The following is a 20,318-nucleotide window of genomic DNA, read 5'->3' as shown; positions in this document are numbered from 1 at the left end:
AGCTTTCCAAATCACTTGCTACCTACCAGGCTAATGAACTCCAGTAGGCATCTGTAAAAAGCACATGGCTTCCTCACTGCCCCAAGACAGATATAGATATATATAGATATATGTCAGATATATCCCGACAGAAATTTAAAAGTTGCAGCTTTCATAATAGCTTCCTTACATACCGGTAGGAATGTATGTGAATGATAGTGGGGGCGGGGGGCGGGTAGCAGTGTTAGACTAGGATTTGGGAGCCAGGGTTTCAAATTCCCATTCAGTCATAAAGCTCACCTTGGACCAGTCACAATCAAAGAATGTAAAAGCCTGCTAGATCATGTTAGCGGCCCATTTAGTCCAGTATCATCTTCTCATGGTTTCCAACTAGGTGCCTATGGGAAACCCAACTAGTAAGACCCGAACACAATAGCACTCTCTCCTCCTGTGCTTTCCAGCCACTGGGATTCAGACGCATACTAAAAGCTGAGAATAGCCATGGCAAATAATGATTGTCTAACCTACCTCACAGGACTGTTCAGCATATAAAATGGGGTGCGGGAGAAACATGCCTGTCACCTTGAGTTCCTTGGAAGAAATGTAGAATATAAATGTGATGGTTTTAAACATAAATATTTAATGAATTTCTGCTTGGCTTATCCACAGAAAGGAAATGCAGTAAATATCCAGACAATACTGTATTCACTGCTATTTTTCTAGAAACAGAGGCGCAGGAACTCATCACAAATGCCTCCCTCCCTCGTTCTCTTATAATGGCAATGGTGCCCAGTTGAGAGGTGCCGCAACTGAGTTCTGGTGAATTCCAGCTGAAAAAAAGCAATGGCTGTATTCATTTTTTAAAAAGCCTTTACAAATACGCCTCATAAATCCTAAATTCAACTTTTCTTATACATGACTATAAGAGTGTATTGTCCCAGCAACATATAACCAAGAGCTGACAGAATCGTGGCTGAGCAAGCTAGCAAATCCCTGGCTGCAATAGATGGATCTTTGGTTTGATCCAACTGGGCTGTTAGCTCGGGCCTCTGCGATGACAGGACTTTGGCACACAATTTTCTTCTAGGTTTGGGGAATAATTCCACTCTATTGAGAACCAGGGCTTTAAAGCCCAATATATTAGACTGGCACGACGTATTTCGTTGTTTGTCACAGTTTTAGCTAATAACATAAGCGCTTTTTCCGTCCAACTGCACATTTTCTTATTCTGATTCACTAATTACATTTAAATAAGGAGGTTGTCACGTGATAAGCGCTCAGGTGGCTTCTTGCTTAGCGCGCCTAGAGAGCTGCGTCGGCAGTCGTGATTGGCCAGATACCTGGGACTAAATAACGCGCCAAACGCGCCCCAAACCTGTTTACTGCGCATTTACGGTAACCGCCAGCGACAGAACCCGCCTCTTTCCAGCCCACAGCCAATCAGTACCAAGCACAATTATTCACATGAGGACAGCCGGGGGCGGGCCTTGGTGGGATGCCGGCGGCCCACCCACCCTACGAGATTTTCGAATTCTGTTGGCCGGGGAGAGCGAAGGGCCAGCCAATGGCTGAGCTCTGCTACGGCTAAGTCCCACCTAGCTGCTCCCTTTTCGCAGCCGCCCGCCTTTGAAGTGAGGGAGCTCGGCGCTTTCCTCGCACACCATTGGCCGCGGCAGCCCGCCACTCTCTTGACGTCCAGGCCCGACTTGGTGATTGGTTCCGCCCAGGCGCGAAATGTAACGCGGGAAAGTCTTGGATTCGGTGGCGGCGGCGGTCAGGGTTGCGGCCGCTGCTGGGTGACAAGCCGCGTGTGGGAAGAGGCCGCGGCTGCTTCGGGAGCCGGAGCGCGATTGCCGACGTGCGGCGTCCTTGAGGAAGAAAAGCTCTGCCTGCTTCCCTGCCATGCACCCCTGAGGTGTCCCCTCCGGGCACCGAAGAAGAGCCGAGGGCGGCGGCGGGGCAGCGGATCGCACCGTGCGAGAGGGCGAGTCCCGGTGCAGGATGTCCGAGCGGCCGGGCCTCCCCTCGCCGGTCATCATGTGCCCGGGCGACTCCCCGAAGCGCGTCCTGGTCTCGGTCATCAAGACCACCCCCGTCAAGCCGCCCCGCGGAGGGGACGGCCGCGCTCCGCCGCCACCGCCCATCCCCACCAGCCCGGGCTTCAGCGACTTCATGGTCTACCCGTGGCGGTGGGGGGAGAACGCGCACAACGTCACCCTCAGCCCCCCGCCGGCCACGCCGCAGCCTCTCCGCGATGGCGGAGGAGGAGGAGCAGGGGGCGGCGGCGTCCGTGGAGCCGCGGGGCGCTCGGGCGGAGAGGACGAGGAGGCGGGCAGCCCGGACAGCGGCATCGGGGGCGGCGGGCACTTGAGGGTGAGTGCGGCGGCACCGAAGGGGTTAAGAGCCCCTGGAGGGGGCGGGGCAGGGAAAGGCGCGCGGCGGCGGTTGAGGGGAAAGGGCTCCCAAATCCCTTTTTTTAAAGGGTTCTGGCCAACGTCCGGCCGGCCCCGCCCCCTCGAGGCGCGAGGGGGCTCTTTTTGGTGTATATGTGCAGTTAAGTCACTTCCGCGGGTGATTCACGCTCTGGGTGACGACACCTCCGCGCGCCAAAAGCGGGAGTGTTTTGTTTTTTTTGGTGTGTGTATGGAGAGGTCTCCCCGCGCGCGCGCCGCCGCTTTTTCCCGCGTGGTAGAGCGCGCGCGCGCTCGAATTTCGCGGCTGGGCGCGCAGGATCAGCTCTCTTTGGGCTCTGCGGTGCTGAAGGGGGCGCGGGCGCGCTCTCTCTGCGCCCTTTAAATAACAACAACAATGACAGCAGCAACCTCGCCTCCTTATGTCCGGTCGATACAACTCCTAAATAAACGGCAATTTTCTGCTTCCTGGATATTTTGTTTATTTTTACATTTTACATTTCTAACCCATCTAACCCAGACCTCCCAGGTCCTAGCCTGATGCTCTCTTCTTTCTTCTTTGGCGATCACTCCTAGCCGAGTAAGGTTGTCTTCCATTAAAACAGTCTTAACAATGAGTCCATAAGTGATTGTGGAGGCCAATTCTGGATCCACGACACGTCCTTCCATAGTGGGGAAATTGGTTTCCAGGCAGGAGTTGATCACGGTGTGGATTTGCCAAGCGTGCCTTCCTCTTAGCACGTTTCTCCCTTGCTTTGTGTGTCTTGGTCAAGGCCGTTCTCCCATTGGAGCGTGCGCAGGCCAGTGTTTCCCAGTTGTTGGTGTTTTCAGGCATCCCCAAACTTCGGCCCTCCAGATGTTTTGGGCTACAATTCCCATCATCCCTGACCACTGGTCCTGTTAACTAAGGGATCATGGGAGTTGTAGGCCAAAACATCTGGAGTGCCGCAGTTTGGGGATGCCTGGTGTTTATACTACATTTTTTTAGATTTGCCTTGAGACAGTCTTTAAACCTCTTTGTTGAGCACCAGCATTATACTTTCCATTTTTAAGTTTGGAATAGAGTAGTTGCTTTGGAAGATGATAATCAGGCATCCGCACAACATGACCAGTCCAACGAAGTTGATGTTGAAGAATTATTGCTTCAACACTGGTGATCTTTGCTTCTTCCAGTACGCTGGAATTAGTATGCCTGTCTTCCCAAGTAATGTGTAAAATTACACCACACCAGATTGATAGAGAACACGCTTCCTGAATATGTGGCACACACATACCCCCGGACAGTGGTTGCGAACGCTGCCGCAATTTAATACTGCTCTCCGCTCTTTTTCTTTCAAGACTCGCAGAAAGGCAGGGATAAGGGAGTCACACAATGACCTAGGCACAAGCATCTTCACAATGCCAGGTCCTCCAAGTGCCCCTATATTGGAGGGTATGGAGATATGTAACCCCCGAACTAAGGAGATACAATTCAACCTGTTTATTTAACTAAGGGGATAAGTAATGCAACCTGTGGCGCTGTGGGTTAAACCACAGAGCCTAGTTGCTCAGTCCCAGCTCCTATCCACCTAGCAGTTCGAAAGCATGTCAAAGTTCAAGTAGATAAATAGGTACTATTCTGGCGGGAAGGTAAACGGTGTTTCCGTGGGCTGCTCTGGTTCGCCAGAAGCGGCTTTTTCATGCTGGCCACATGACCTGGAAGCTGTACGCTGGCTCCCTCGGCTAATAAAGCAAGATGAGCGCTGCAACCCCAGAGTCGGTCACGACTGGACCTAATGGTCAGGGGTCCCTTTCAGGTGCTGACAAAAATGCCAGTGTTTTGGGCTCTAGCAGGTTGTGATTGATGAATACATAGTTTTGTGCCAGAAAATGCCTGCAACAGCTCCACTGGCCTATGAGCTGAGGTCTAGTAATCCACCACCTTTTATATAGTAGTTCTTGGGAAGCATTTGACAATGGCCTGTTTATTCACCAGGATGGGACTAGAAGAGGTCGACCAAGAGCAGACACCGTCCGAGATCTAATAAGCGAGGGAGAGCACTCTTCAAGCAGGATTCGTTGTAGTGTTTGCAACAGAGTATTCCCACGAGAAAAGTCTTTACAGGCCCACAAAAGAACTCACACTGGTAAGTGGAACAAGTCAATAAGGGGGGAAATCAAGCATGGATATTCTGTCAAAGCATGGGTCTTGGAGAAAAATAGACTAAAACATGATATCGTCTGTTTGCAATAGTAGAACAATCGCATTGCAGCTATAATTTGAAATCCAGGTGAAGTAGTCTTGGAAGTATTGGTAGAGTGAAGGAGAAAGGGGGCATTCTGCAGTTTCTTGTTCCTCCCCTGGCATGCCCCCAACAAGCCTCCTATCCGGCCTACAGCATCAAAGCTCTGACATATGTTGGACTAACAGGCTTGATATTTCAGCAGAACTCCCTGCAGTGTCAGATCTCTGGCACCCTCCAAAGGGCTATAGCAGGGGTCAGCAAACTTTTTCAGCAGGAGGCTGGTCCACTGTCCCTCAGACCTTGTGGGGGGCTGGACTATATTTTGGAGGAAAAAAATGAACTAATTCCTATGCCCCACAGATAACCCAGAGGTGCATTTTCAATAAGAGCACACATTCTACTCATGTAAAAACACGCTGATTCCCGGACTGTCCGCGGGCCGGATTTAGAAGGCGATTGGGCCGGATCCGGCCCCCAGGTCTTAGTTTGCCTACCCATGGGCTACAAGATTGTCCTTTCAATGGGAGAACTTTAAACCAATGGGACTTCAAAAAATATTAACTTTGAATAATGCCCATTCTGTTGAATGAGGAAATATAGGATGCATGGGCATAACCAGCCCGGGATGGGGATAAGGACGGACAGCTGCCCCCCCAGCAATAAAAATAGCAAACTGAGGTTCTCTCCCCCCCCCCCCCGACAATACTCCTGGCTACGCCCATGGTAGGATGTACCTTTTGCAGTAATTTGGAAGCAGAGACTGTATATCAGAGAGATTAATTAAAGGTGTGTAGTCAAGTAGCATGCCAGCTAGGGCATCGCACTTGGTCCACTCTGAATTTTATATAAATCTTTGTTGTCCCTTAATTGTATTTCAAAGCAACTAAAAACATTTTAAAATTTGACAGCTTTACAATACTAACAAAAATAACACTTTTCAGAATAAGTTTTCAGCGCTTTTATTTCTACAAATACCGTTTTCAACCCTATGATTGTTTTCCCCCCAGGTGAAAGGCCTTATTTGTGTGACTACCCAGAGTGTGGGAAAGCTTTTGTTCAGAGTGGGCAACTTAAAACGCACCAACGTCTCCATACAGGGGAAAAACCTTTTGTGTGCGCAGAAAACGGTGAGCCAAGACAGAATTACCTTTGTTCAAATAAACTGCTGTGAATACAATTGGGAATAAGACGTGCCTGCTTCTAATATGTATCATATGAGAGGGGAGGAAGATTATGTGTACTGTTAGTTTGAAAAAATAACAGTATTAACAGTCAAATAAAGTGCTTTAAAAATCCATTGAAATCTGTGGGAGAGTGTTCAACTAATATTTAATTCCTCAGCTAAAACTGGTGATACTGAGTGCTTTACATTGCCTGGAATGCATCATGTAGTGCAGGCATCCCCAAATTGCGGCCCTCCAGATGTTTTGGCCTACAACTCCCATGATCCCTAGCTAACAGGACCAATGGCCGGGGAAGATGGGAATTGTTGTCCAAAACATCTGGAGGGCCGAAGTTTGGGGATGCCTGATGTAGTGAAGCACTGGGTGGGGGGGGGGGTTGGGATGGCTGAAAATGGTGAAAGCTGAAGTTGAATGCTTGAATACAGAGGTGGGGAGTAGGTATTTTGTGTAGGCCCCTTGCTTCCTTAGAAGGGGGAACCTATGGGGATTATGTAGCTTGAAAGGGGGAAAGCCATTTCATGGCCATTCAGCATGTGTGGCCATAGGGCAGTACATCCCATACATCTTTGGAATAAGTGGGGAGGGCATGCAAGATAAATTTGGAAAGCTAAAAGGGCCCAGAACCTGGGAGTTTTATATACTGATTGGAACACGTAAGCCAGAATTTTGGTTGCCAAGCGCTAGTGTCCACTTTGTAACACTTAACTACAGGAAAACTCCACTTGGTGTATGTTTTTAATGTTATGTTTTCTGGGCCAAGCAGCGTTTGTGTTTTAAACATGGGAAGATAGTAGAATGCCTTTCTTTAAATGATTGGTATGTCTGCCTTGTCTTTTTTAATAAGGATGCGCCAGCAGGTTCACGCATGCAAACCGTCATTGTCCCAAACATCCATATGCAAAGCTGAGGAGAGAAGAACCAACAGACAGACTGAATAAAAAGCAAACTGCAGAGAACAAAGCTGTTGCTGAATGGCTGGCAAAGTAAGTTATTTCATATAAAATGCAAAGCTGTTACATTTATTATTATTATTTTATTATTATTATTATTAAAATACTTTGCGACGTTTGAAGGCATTTTGTAAATGAAATAAGTTTAAAAGCATTGAGAATTGAGAACATTTTGTCATGTCACGTTGTAAGAATGGCATTTCAAACCACACTCAGCAAGTTCTTTATTCCTTCTTACCTCACAGTCGTCTTTGCTTTGAATGAACCAATCCTTTCCTTAGCTTAATTAAATGAAATCCAAGGGACTATCAGGCTACAGTGTTTCAGTTGCTATTTATAATGCTAGTATTCATCTTTACTGATAGGTACTGGGAGATGAGAGAACAGCGCACTCCTACATTGAAAAGCAAAACTACTCATAAGCCTGACCAGGAGCAGCAGGATCCCATGGAATACCTTCAGTCTGAAGATGAGGAGGAGGAGGAAAAAAATATTGCCCATTCAGTTTCCTGTAGCCGCCTCCAAGAACAGCGCGAACGCTTGCATGGAGCACTGGCACTCATTGAGCTTGCCAACTTGGCTGGGGCACCATTACGACAGTAATTGAAGATCTGGACCTGCTGATAAAAAGTACTGCATTTTGGTACTTAAAACCAGTTAGCTCCTGGGCATAAGCTAAGCACCTTATTTGCTTCTATAGGCTGCTATTCTGTAGAATTTATGAAGAATGTTGTTGCCCCAGAAAATGGGGTGAGAGAATTGCACTTTTTTTGTATGGGAAAGTCAGATGTAAAGCTTTTTAAAGTATTTTGTAAATAGGAGACTGTATAATGCAGAGTGGGAATGCTCATGTTATGGAAAGCTCGTTTTGCCAAGTTAGGGCTTTGCTCTTAATCACAAGTATGTGGAAGTGAGTCACTGCAATCAGTGGGGCTTGCCTCTAGGTAAAAGTGTGTAAAGTCAGAATTCCTGTCATTCTTTGATACAGTTTTCACAGGAAGCACTTTCTGAACTCATTAGATTAGAATAATGGTACATATGTTCAAAGAAAATAGTTGAAACATTTTCTAAAAAATTGGATGTAAACAGTGATGCAACCATGGTTTTTCATTGCTAGCATTGCTCGCAAGAATGCTAGAAATAGCCGTTGTAACCTTGTAGCCGCATAGAATAACTTGGTAGTATGTCGTTCAGGATCTTCACTGTGACTACTGACATGGAGACTGACTTTCCTTTTAGTAGGCTGAGGTCTCGGCAGTCTCTTGGTTGAGTAGCACTTCTTGTTCCCAACAGAATATTGGGAACATTTGCACATTGTTGGACTCACCTATAACTGAGTGATTACATCTTGCAAATTCTAGGCATCATGGTAACATTCCATCAATTGAGGATTTCTTTCAGATTTAGATCCTATAACAATGGGATTTGGTTTTGGTAATGGGGATATTTACAGGGTAGCATTGGTTTTAGTAAAAGACAGCAAACACTAATACTGCTTCAGAAGATTTTATTGCAGGTAGATATTTCTTGCATAACGCCACCTTATTGCTTCCATTTGAAACGTTACATACCAAGTTTTGTGTTCACTAGCTAGTACAGTTACTGATAAAAGTATTTGCTATACAATTAGTAAATTAGGCTTCCAGAAGTAGTTGCAAGTGTGAGATATATGGATTAGTATTTTATTCCCTTTCCCCCCAAATTAAGATATAGGGATAGCACTTAGTGCTCTTGAGCACTCAACGGAAAAAAAGTTATAGCCTTAATAGTTTTAAGTTATCATATGCCAGGCATGTGCCTTTTATAGTGATTTGTGATCAAATTGAGTAGAGGTGCATAATAGACTAAGAGAATTTTATGCTCCTGTTTTTAGAAAAAAATAAAGGCTATTGGCATAAAAATATAAACTATGTGATACTTGTCCGAACAACCACCTATTATTTAAGCATTTGTTGGACTTCATTCCTTCTGACCACAACAAATGAGCAAAGAATGTTATTTCCCAATATAAAGTTTTAATTACAGATGTCTTGTCATTGGCAAGATAAAAATCCATTTCCAGGGTTATACTTATACAGTGTCAAAGTCGTTTTTGTATATCCTTAAGAATTATGTATTAATGCTGGCAAACAGCTAGAAAATGGGGAAGGTAGTGCAGTAGATGGATTTAAATTACACTGTCACTTTTTGGCTTGCTAATTTCTTATGTTTGTTTGCCACCTCTGATTCTTTAAAGCAAAGCACTTCAACCTGGATCTTTTGAGTACATAAGAATTGACATGAAGTCATTGGGGGGGAAAGGCTAAGGACCCTCAAATGGCAACTTTGGTGCTTTCCCTGAAAGGGGAAAGACATTTTGCACTTCATGGAATCCAACTGATAACTTAAAGGTAAACTTACGACTGCAACATCCGGTATTGCGAGTGAGGCCTAATTCATTGTTACACACAAACACATTTCCTTTTTTCAATCTATATTTACACAGAATGCATATTGAAAATATGCATTTAATTATTATTTTTTTAAAGAAAACCCTGCATACTGACTAGCTCTGGGCTAGTTGAGCTGCTTTACCAATTATGTATAAAATACATCTTTGGGGGGGAAAAACTCCAGAATAAGTTACATTTGTGAAAAAGATTGGCTTTTTGAAATGGTGGTTCAAGAATTCTCTGCTTCATATGATTAAGCTGTACTTTTGGCATGAATCAAAATGCTGTAATTCTAATAAGCTTTGAATAAAAAGTTGCCTGAGTTTTAAAACTTTATGATGATACTGTTGCTTTGTATTGTATCCTAGAAATCATATGCTACATTCACAAGTTCTGGTACATGCACAATGTTTCTGTGTGTCTGACTTGTACGTTGAAGAACTGGTTGGTACAGTTCTCTCTCTAATTAAAAAGTTTTTTAACAGGAAATGCAAAACACCTTGTGTGCATTTGAAACCTTGACTAATAAGCCTGTTCTTCTTCATATGCTTTCTTAGGGGCTAGCTTATTCTACGTAGTACTGGAAAATATTTACGTAGTACACCCTTACTACTTCCATAGGAATTAAGAGGCTACGTAGCAGGCAGGGGTTGCTAATCCAATGGCCTTACTTAATTGCTTAATTATCAGCAGGTGTAGTTTGTAGTTATCATTCTTGAGCTCTTCAAATATTAATCCAAGTCTGAGGAGGCCTGATTTAAAGGCTATTATATTGATTATAGCACTGTTCTCAGTTGGTAGATACATAAAGCAAAATTGTAGTTCGTGGAGCCAAAAGCACTGAGATCCAAGAATCACAGCCTGACATTTTAAGGAAATGTATAGAAGAGGGGATTCCCAATTCCCGTTGTCATCAGTGAGCATGACGAAGGATTAAAATGGGTGATAGGAGATGCAGTCCAGCAATATCTGGAGAGCCTGAGGTTCCAAAAGTTCTGGTACAGAAAGCAATGCCCAGTCACTTTGCTGTGCGAATTTAATAGTTTCCGCAGGAACATCCTCATCTTGACTGACATGGGCATAAGGTAAAGGTAAAGGGACCCTGACCATTAGGTCCAGTCGTGACCAACTCTGGGGTTGTGGCGCTCAACTTATTGGCCGAGGGAGCCGGCGTATAGCTTCCAGGTCATGTGGCCAGCATGAGAAAGCCGCTTCTGGTGAACCAGAGCAGCGCATGGAAACGCCATTTACCTTCCTGCTGGAGCGGTACCTATTTATCTACTTGCACTTTGACGTGCTTTTGAACTGCTAGGTTGGCAGGAGCTGGGACCGAGCAACGAGAGCTCTACCTGTCACGGGGATTCGAACCGCCGACCTGATCGGCAAGCCCTAGGCTCTGTGGTTTAACCCACAGCACCACCCGCGTCCATGGACAAAGTTAGGATTTATTTTATGGGGGCAGAACCCTGTTATCTGCCACACAATTGATCAATTAGTTAAGTATTTTACTGTATTTATTTGCTGGCTACGCTCATGTTGACGGAGTCAATAAAACGGTGGTGGTGGTGAGGTTGAATCCATCCTAGCCTCCAACTTAAAACGGCTCTCCTCTTGCAGCTGGAAGCCAAAAATGGGTCCCAGTTCTGACTTTGTTTGGAGTCCCCTGAACACTTGCCAGGGGCATGAGTGACGCACAGGGCCAGATTTAGGTTTGATGAGGCCCTAAGCTACCCTACTGAAAGTAATGGGGCCCTTTATATGTCCAGCAACAAATTGTTGCTGTTTTTTGTGTTGAATATATGCTATATGGTTAATTTTTGGACCTAATAGGTATCTAAAGCCATTTGCACATAACATATAGGAGCCTGCACAACACAAAATACTGTTGCTGTATGTATGTTTTATTTTGTTTTTATCTTATATTTTGGGGTTTTTCCCTTCCTTGAAATTTCTTTGGGGGGGGCAAGAGAGTGGGGCCCTAAGCTATAGCTTGTTTACCAACTAAGTTTATATTTTGGTATGAGCTTTCGTGTGCATGCACACTTCTTCAGATACACATGCACACGAAAGCTCATACCAAAATATAAACTTAGTTGGTCTTTAAGGTGCTACTGAAGGAATTTTTTTATTTTGCTTCGACTCAGACCAACACGGCTACCTACCTGTAACTATAGCTTGTTTATGCGTAAATCCACTGGTGCGTTAAATGCCAGCGTGCCGTAACCCGAGCGGCCTCCGCTCTGTGCTGCTTGGAGAGACGAAAGCGGCACCAGAGGGCGCCCCAAACTCAGCGCTGCCGAGAAGTTTCCGTAGGAGCGAAAGAGGGCGCGTTGCCGCCGCCGCCGCCGAGTGGGTGGGGACGGGCAGGCTGGCTGCCTGGCGGGGCGCGATCTCCTTCCTGTTTGGCTCGGCTCCCTCCGGCTGCGGCGGCGGGGATGCCGCGCGGAACGGCCAAGCGCCCGGGTCTCGCCAAGAGATGAAAGGCAGCCAAGAGGAAAAGCCGGAGCCGGCTGCTTCTGCCCCCGCCGCCCCTTCCCCTCTGCTCAGGCTGCTTTCCGCCCTCTTCTACGGGATCTGCTCTTTCTGCATCGTCCTGGTAAACAAGGCGGTGCTGACGGCTTACAGGTGAGAAGGAGGACGAGCACCTGGACGGCCAGCGATCCCGCGCACCGTCGGAGGTGGGACAAACCCCCCAACTTCCCCCTCCGATCGTGGATGTGAGATCCGGTTCCTGCCCCCGCCCCATTCAAAACCTACTTTTCTACCCAATACTTCCCTTACAGCGCCCGTCACCGCCGCCTCTGGGCATCGATCCTGCTAACTCGACGGCAACAACCCACCCCTATTTGTCCCGTAGTTTCCTGGCTGGGGCACAAACATTCACCGGTGCCTCTCTTTCACCCCTCTCTGCAAATAATGCCGCCGCCGCCCCATCTCTTCTTGAACTCACACATGCATTTTGCAAGGTGTTTGGTGACTGGGAAGCTCAGTGGGAGAGCATCAGGTCTCCTGTTCAATCTCCAGGTAAGGCAGAGAGGGAGCCGTGTCTGAAACGCCAGAGAGCTGCTGCCAGTCAGTGTAGACAACATTAAGCTAGATGGACCAACGGGCTGACTTGGTATAAGGCAGGTGGTGTAGTGGTTAGAGTGTTTGGGCCAGGCGCTGGAAGAGACCAGGTTTCAAATCCCTGCTGGGCCATGAAGTTCTGTGGTGACCTTGGGCCAGCCACTCTTATCTCAGCCCCGCGGGGTTATTGTAGGGATTAATGAGGAGGCAGAGAACAATGTGTCCCTCCTTAGAGGAAAAAGTGAGATATAAAATTCAATAAATATCGTTCGAAATTTGGGCAGCTTTTGCTCTGGTGATGAAAGTTGAACTGAGCTCCAGAGTTCCTTAGTCCAAAGTTCGTGCTCAGCCTTTTGCTTTTTCTGGTGGTTAGCCAACTTGGGAGAGTGGAAATGCAGGAATGTGTTTCATGAATCATATGAATACAGTCAAAACTAACAGCTTTCATGGTTCAAGAATGCATTCTTAAGGAATTTCTCTTTTTTACTTTATTCATCCATACATTTCTAAACCCTTAAATCAAATGCCAAAAAAAAACCAAAAACCAGCTTCTCAAAGCAGTGTACGCAGGCCACATGGCAAGGTAAGCTTGTGCAAATAAAAATGTTTTAAGCTGGTATCTAAAACTAAGCACATTCCTGAATTCCTTAGTACATTACAAACTCAATTTCTTTTAGCTGTCAAACTCAGATATCACACAGGACAGTTAGCAGTGCTTCTCCAGCAGATCACAAAAGACAGGCAGGCATGTATTAGGGCTGCCATACGTTCTGATTTTTCCGGACTTTACTGGGATTTCAAACATTGACATCCAGGGAGAGTTTTGATTGAGCTTTGTCCTCAATCTTAGACAAGTCAATAGGAAAATCATTTGGGGGGGGCTGTCTTAAAAAAGCTCAGCAACTTTGGGGTGTCCTGGTTTTTACTTTTTGAAACATGGCAACCCTAATGTTTGGATAAAGGTGGTCCTTCAAGTAGGCTGGGCTTTATATGTGAATTTTGTTGTTGTTTAGTCGTGTCTGACCATAGCATGCCAGGCACTCCTGTCTTCCACTGCCTCGAGAACACTGTCCAGCCATCTTGTCCTCTGTCGTCCCCTTCTCCCAGTGCCCTCCATCTTTCCCAACATCAGGGTCTTTTCCAGGGAGTCTTCTCTTCTCATGAGGGGGCTAAAGTATTGGAGCCTCAGCTTCAGGATCTGTCCTTACCTCCTAAATTTTGCCCGAGAGCATATTGACTGCCAGCAGAGATCTTTAAGCAGCAGTATCTGGACCACTAAGGCCTTGGTCCAGGAACAGCTGCAGCTGTTGCATCAGCCGGAACTTATAATGGGCATTCCTAGCCTCAGGGAGCACCTGCATCCGAGGCGACAAAAGATGGATCAAGTAGCAGCCCCAGAATGTGGGGCTCTCCTACAAAGAGAGTGCAGCCCCATCTAGAACCAGCAGCAGGCCTATCTCCCAGACATAGGAGCCACTCAACCATAGATCCTCCATCTTGAGCTGTGTGGAGAGGGGCCTCGGCCCAGTATACCCGAAGGAGCGTCTCCACCCTTATCATTCTGCCCGGACACTGAGGTCCAGTGCCGAGGGCCTTCTGGCGGTTCCCTCACTGCGAGAAGCGAATTTACAGGGAACCAGACGGAGGGCCTTCTCGGTGGCACCTGCCCTGTGGAATGCCCTCCCATCAGATGTTAAAGAAATAAACAACTATCTGACTTTTAGAAGACATCTGAAGGCAGCCCTGTTTAGGGAAGTTTTTAATATTTGAAGTTTTATTCTGTTTTTAATGCTCTGTTGAAAGCCGCCCAGAGTGGCTGAGGAAACCCAGCCAGATGGGCAGGGTATAAATAAAACAGCAGGAGCTAGATGGGGGGCAGCTTTCCCCATAGGGCCAGATGGTCCTTGGAAAGCCCTGTGGTGGCTGCTGGGAGAGGGAACGGCCTCCTCAGTTGGGATTCATGATTAAACTCCCATCAGCTCCAGCAAGCATGGCCAATGGTCAGGGAAGATGGGAGTTGCAGTTCAACATCATCTGGAGGACCAAAGGTTCCCTACTTCTGTAACATGTAAACTCCACTGGATCACAGTCTTGAGCCTGTAGAAGCAAAATAACTCCTGGCTTTGGGGTCACCTTCCATGTGCAAAACTCTTCCCTCGAGTCAGAAATAGCCCTTTTGTGAGTGGAAGAGGCTTTCTGCTAGTAGAAGGGCATCTTTGCATCCCACCCTGTAACATTTATTATTATTATTATTTCTAAGTAATGATACATAGTTTTACAGCTGTGGTTTCTTCCCAAGGCTTGCTGGGAACTATAAAGTCCTATGAGAAGACCACATCTCTGTAGCAGGAAATGTTCAATGTGATCACAAAAGTACGATTCCAAGCAGCTTCTGAAAACAATGAAAGTTCTGTAGCTTCAGAACCAGGCAGCTTTTTCATCTTTCTTTGCCAAAGGAAAAATAAAGTCCTGCCAGATTAGAGAAATAGGTTCATATGCTGTTGGTGAGAATTGCACAGAAAAATTGCCAAGTAATCTGTCCTGGCAACTTTTGCTTGTTTCTTTCAATTCTCATGAAAATATTGCATTGAAAAGCTCACTGTCCCCCCATTTGCACGACCCTTCTTTTAAAGGGGTAAGCCAATTTTATTTTCCTTCAAACAATATCAGAACCTAACATGAAAAGCTGTTGTATTTTCTTTTGTTTTATCAACATCTTCAAGAGCTTTGTTTCTTTCTGAAATAAAAAAAAGAGTTGTCTAAATCTTGATTTGTTTTGTTTTTAAATTGTATCTGATACAGTTTTCTTTTCTTTCTAGATTCCCATCTCCAGTCTTTCTTGGAGTAGGACAGGTATGTTCAAAGATTTAAAGGTTCTAAATGACAGGTAGCTTAGATGATTAGGCTAGTTCCAAAATGTTGTTGATGTCAGTGGCTTAGGATTTCAGTGTTGCATATGACTTCCAATTCAGGTTTAAGGCCTATTGACGCAATTCTGTAACTTTGGGTGGGAAAGGGCTGAAGCTCAGTGGTAGAGATCTTGCACACAGGAGATCTCATGTTCAATCACTGGCACATCTCAAGGTATAGCTGCGAGAAACTCTCATCCAAAACCCTGGAGTGGTGCTGGTAGTCAGTGTCAATCCTGAGCTACGTGGAGCAATGGTCTGACTCAGGACGTGGTAGTGTCCTATGTCCCATCATGTGAGATAGGAGAGCCCAGACAGGGCCCCTGGAGCTTCCCCTATATTGCACCACCATCTCTGGCTTTATCACCTGATCAGGATCTTGAATCACATGTCACATTTCATGTGTCAAGAAGGTGCATGTCTGTGGCAGGGACGTTCTCTACTCTTGAAAGTTCCCTGCTACAGACATGCATCTTCTCGACACATGAAATGTGACAGTAATGTGGCAGAGGGGACAGGGCCAAAAATAGTGCCCCAGCTCTCCGCACTTACATGACTGAAATTGTGTGAGGGGAACACCTGAGTAGTATGTTTATTCACCTCCATCTTGAAATGGATGAAATGCAGACTGGCTGCTTCCTCTTGAGTACAGTCGTACCTAAGAAGTCGAATGAAATCCGTTCTGGAAGTCCGTTCGACTTCCAAAATGTTCAGAAACCAAAGCACGGCTTCCGATTGGCTGCAGGAAGCTCCTGCAGCCAATTGGAAGCCACGGAAGGCCTGTGGGATGTTTGGCTTTCAAAAATAGTTTGCAAACCGGAACAGTCACTTCCGGGTTTGCGGCGTTTGGGAGCCAAAACATTTGAGAACTAAGCTGTTCGGAAACCAAGGTAGGACTGTACAACCTAGTCACTAATGTACAACTTGAGGTGTGCTCCAGCCATAAAGTTGGGATACATTGACCAATAGTGGCATGTAACACTGAACCATGTATTAGCGCTACATGCACGCACGAGCTAGAATAAGCAGAAGCAAAATCTCAGACTTACACTTCTGCATAGCCAGGAAAAGGACTTCTGCAATGTTTAGTTTCACTTTCGAGGAATGCTGATTTAGTGCTGAATATGAACCATGGTTTAAAACAAACTCCATTTACTTTCTAAGCAAGCCAATTTCAATCCATAGCCTTGTTGAGTCACAAGAGTTTTCAACCATGATTTCCCTTTAACTGGAGATTCTTTGAAAGCAAAACTAAACACCGCAGAATTCAGGCCATATGCTTTGCTCGGACTCATTCTAGCTGAGGCTTCCTCAACCTCAGCCCTCCAGATGTTTTGGCCTACAACTCCCATGATCCCTAGCTAACAGGACCAGTGGTCAGGGATGATGGGAATTGTAGTCTCAAAACATCTGGACATTTGGGGGTCACTTCTGGGTTCGGCGCAATGCAAATGTGCACGGTCACACACATATCAGACACACCTAAAATGGTTGCTGCCTATCCAAGGTTAGGATCTGCCTCCACTGGTGAAGTCTGCAAACATGGAATGCCTGTTAGGGTCACTGAAAGGAGAACCGACTCTTGCTGTGCAGCAATGCAGCTTCTCTGCAGACTAACAGAGAAAGTGTTTTGTGATTCACCCACCCGTATATTTGAATTTTGTTTTTTTAGATGGTAACCACTATTCTGATCTTATATGTGTCAAAACTGAATAGAATCATTCACTTCCCTGATTTTGATAAGAGTATCCCTATGAAGGTAAGATGAAGTGCATAATTTTAGAAAGTGAAAATCCTAATCTGATGCTGTGTTCTATGTTGCATAATATAATCAGTGCTTAAGGATGCTTGATAATCAGTACTTTGGAGCCTTTTTGCCCCATGCTTGTGTAGCCGCCATAGGGAGTACTGGGTTTTCCTCTCCAACAAAGTATGTAATGCTAAACCATGGTTTACTGCAGGCATAGGCAAACCCGGCCCTCCAGATGTTTTGGGACTACAACTCCCATCATCCCTAACCACTGGTCACAGCTAGGGATGATGGGAGTTGTAGTCCTCAAACATCTGGAGGGCCGAGTTTGCCTATGCCTGGTTTACTGCTATGTGCAAGAGTTGGAACAAGCCCAAGCAATGCCTCAGGCTTGCGAGCTCCCCTTCCTTTGCTAGCTGTCAACTACTCAGAATGAGTCAACAGTATTGTTCCCTCTTTATTTGACACTTTTGCTGTGAGTGCTGCTGCTTATGTAGCCAAAACCGCATCAGATACAGTCGTACCTTGGCTCCCAAACGCCTTGGGAGTCGAACGTTCCGGTTCCCACACGATCGAAAACCTGAAGTGAGTGTTCCAGTTTTTGAACAGTTTTTGGAAGCCAAACGTCCATTACTGAAATATGCAGGACAAATTAAATAATTTGAAACCTAAGGAAGAAGAGGACTTTGAGTTCTAAAAAAGGGGGCAAATGTTTAACGCATATCTTTAAGATTTGAGTAGAGATCTTTGCATTAGTATAACTTTTAAAAGTCACTTGTAATAAGATGAAGAAGGTTTTAAAACTGGATTGTTAAGAATACAGTATAAGGTTTTATGGATGTGCATGAACAAGGGTAAACAATGTAACCAAGAGAAGTAGTGGAGGGAAGTCAAGCTAAAAATGATGGTTTAAAAATTTGTTAATGATTTTTCTTTTTTGTTATTTTTGAAAAGTAATAAAATTATATTAATTAAAAAGGAAGCAAATATCCGATGGGGTTTCTGCGGCTTCCAATTGGCTGCAGACGCTTCCTGCAGCCAATCAGAAGTTGCGCTTTGGAAGTCAAACGTTTCGGAAGAAGTGAGGTTTGCGAGAACTGAGGTTACAGGGGACCAGGCAGAGGGCCTTCTCGGTCGTGGCGCCCGCCCTGTGGAACGCCCTCCCATCAGATGTCAAGGAAATAAACAACTACAGTGGTGCCTCGCTAGACGAATTTAATTCGTTCCACGGGTCTTTTCTTATAACGAAAAATTCGTCTAGCGAATCCCATAGGAATGCATTGAATTTTTTTTTTTGCCCATAGGAATGCATTAATTGAATTTCAATGCATTCCTATGGGAAACCGTGATTCGCTAGACGAATTTTTCATAAAATGAATTCGTCTAGCAAGGCAACCTCCACTCGAAAAATCCTTTCGTTAAGCGGAAATTTCGTTAAGCAGGGCATTCGTTAAGCGAGGCACCACTGTATCTGACTTTTAGAAGACACTTGAGGCAGCCCTGCTTAGGGAAGTTTTTTAAGTTTGACGTTTTATTGCGCTTTTAATATTCTGTTGGGTGTCGCCCAGAGTGGCTGGGGAAACCCAGCCAGATGGGGAGGGTATAAATAATAAATTTAATTTTATTTTAATTTTTTAAAGTCGAACGGACTTCTGGAACGGATTCTGTTCAAGTTCCGAGGTACGACTGTATATGAATAGCATCCTTGCTTCTCCCTGTACCAATTCTTATATAGCCAAAAAGGCAGCACTCGCGTGCAAGTGCAGAGGGTAACAGCTTTTCCTCTCTCGCGCTCCTATTCATTCAATTAAAGAGTGAACTTTGTGTTCAGTGCTGCCTCTGAATTGGCTCCCACCTGGCGAATTGTGGGCCATGTAGATCCATATTTTTCAGCCCAGATGTTGGGCTGGAAATGTTAGAACAAACATAGGCTGCAATTCTCTACAGTCATCTGGAAATGAGCCCCACTGAATGTGAAGTGTTCCAAGTAAACATCCATAAGATTTTTAATCTTTCAACTTGATCCATGTTTACTGAGTCTTCATAGCAGGGGTGTGGAACCTTTGGTCCTCCAGATGGTGTTTGACTCCAACTCCCAACAGCCCTAGTCAGTGTGGGATGATAGGATTTGGAGTCCCAACAAGTTCTCCACCCCTGCTTTATAATGTGAAATGGTTGCCTTCCGCTGCCCTCATGTTAGGCTTAAAGGTAAAGGTAAAGGGACCCCTCACTGTTAGGTCCAATCGCAGATGACTCTGGGGTTGCGGCGCTCATCTCGCTTTAGTGGCCAAGGGAGCCGGCGTTTGTCCGCAGACAGCTTCCAGGTCATGTGGCCAGCATGACTAATCCGCTTCTGGTGAACCAGAGCAGCTCACGGAAACGCCGTTTACCTTCCCGCCAGAGCGGTACCTATTTATCTACTTGCACTTTGACGTGCTTTCGAACTGCTAGGTTGGCAGGAGCTGGGACCGAACAACGGGAGCTCACCCCATCACGGGGATTCGAACCGCCAACCTCCTGATCGGCAAGCCCTAGGCTCTGTGGATTAGACCACTGCGCCACCCACGTCCCTATGTTAGGCTTAGTGGGGTCAAAATTTTGGTTGGTGTAAACATGATGTGTTGATTTTTTACTTTATTTTATTTTCATGGTTTCTGGTAATCAGTTTTTATAAGATCAAACTTCTTTTATTGAAACAAGCAGGGCCTGGAATGTTGTATAAAACATTGCCAAAGTTCAAAAGTGGCAATCATTTACAAAGTTTGCTGCTTGCTGTATTTCCTTTTTTATGTCTGTGCTAGAGTGTATGAAGTAACTTGAATAGAGTTCTTCCTCAGTTTCGGGTAAAATACTGGTTTAAACTAAATGGTACCCTCATTTTGTTGCAGCTGTTTCCACTTCCTCTTATTTACGTTGGAAATCACATAAGTGGATTATCAAGTACAAGCAAGTTAAGGTACAGCAAAAGCTGGGTTGTTGCCGGGCAGTTTGGTTTTTATTTAGCCCCTGTAAGTGAAAATGTTTTGAGACCATTAAACAGTGCTGTAGCTACATGTTGATTGAATGAGAGCCATATTGCCACATCCACATATTGTTTTTGGACAACACACTGAGTAAAATTGCTCTCTGTGTTGTGTGAGGCAGATAGAAAGGATTAGTACGTACCTTCCATTGATTTATTTTATCTTATTATTTATTTATTTAAAAATATTTATGAACCTTCCACTCAAAATATCAAGGCACTGTTCAACACTATATACAAATGCAATGAAACATAAGCTATATAAAGCAATAAAAATAATCGTAAGAACAACTGACACACACAAAAAACAAAACCACTGAATATGCCTATCAGTATAGCGCAGTCGGTAGAGCCTGAGACTCTTAATCTCAGGGTTTGAATGATTCCTGC

General features: G+C 45.3%; 2 protein-coding genes across 2 annotated transcripts in view; both read left to right on the top strand.

Moving 5' to 3' along the window:
* The first annotated feature begins 1,674 nt into the window (after nt 1-1,674).
* Nucleotides 1,675-9,499, top strand: ZNF367 (zinc finger protein 367). Its single transcript, XM_035099966.2, has 5 exons — nt 1,675-2,352; nt 4,366-4,516; nt 5,623-5,742; nt 6,644-6,782; nt 7,115-9,499. The coding sequence occupies exons 1-5, from the start codon at nt 1,981-1,983 to the stop codon at nt 7,350-7,352; spliced, it is 1,020 nt and encodes a 339-aa protein (XP_034955857.2). The 5' UTR covers nt 1,675-1,980; the 3' UTR covers nt 7,353-9,499.
* Nucleotides 9,500-11,544: 2,045 nt separating this feature from the next.
* The window catches only part of SLC35D2 (solute carrier family 35 member D2), a 30,112-nt gene continuing 21,338 nt past the window's right edge, over nt 11,545-20,318 (top strand). Inside the window, exons 1-4 of the mRNA XM_035099972.2 lie at nt 11,545-11,806; nt 15,067-15,100; nt 16,829-16,915; nt 19,795-19,862. Of these exons, the coding sequence (XP_034955863.1) occupies nt 11,658-11,806; nt 15,067-15,100; nt 16,829-16,915; nt 19,795-19,862 (338 nt within the window). The 5' untranslated portion in view covers nt 11,545-11,657. The remainder of the gene's footprint in view (nt 11,807-15,066; nt 15,101-16,828; nt 16,916-19,794; nt 19,863-20,318) is intronic.

This window comes from Zootoca vivipara, chromosome 11 (assembly GCF_963506605.1).
Source record: "Zootoca vivipara chromosome 11, rZooViv1.1, whole genome shotgun sequence".
In the NCBI taxonomy this organism is placed as follows: Eukaryota; Metazoa; Chordata; class Lepidosauria; order Squamata; family Lacertidae; genus Zootoca; species Zootoca vivipara.
The sequence above is the reverse complement of the archived record's forward strand: the minus strand, read 5'-3'. Positions and strand labels throughout refer to the sequence as shown.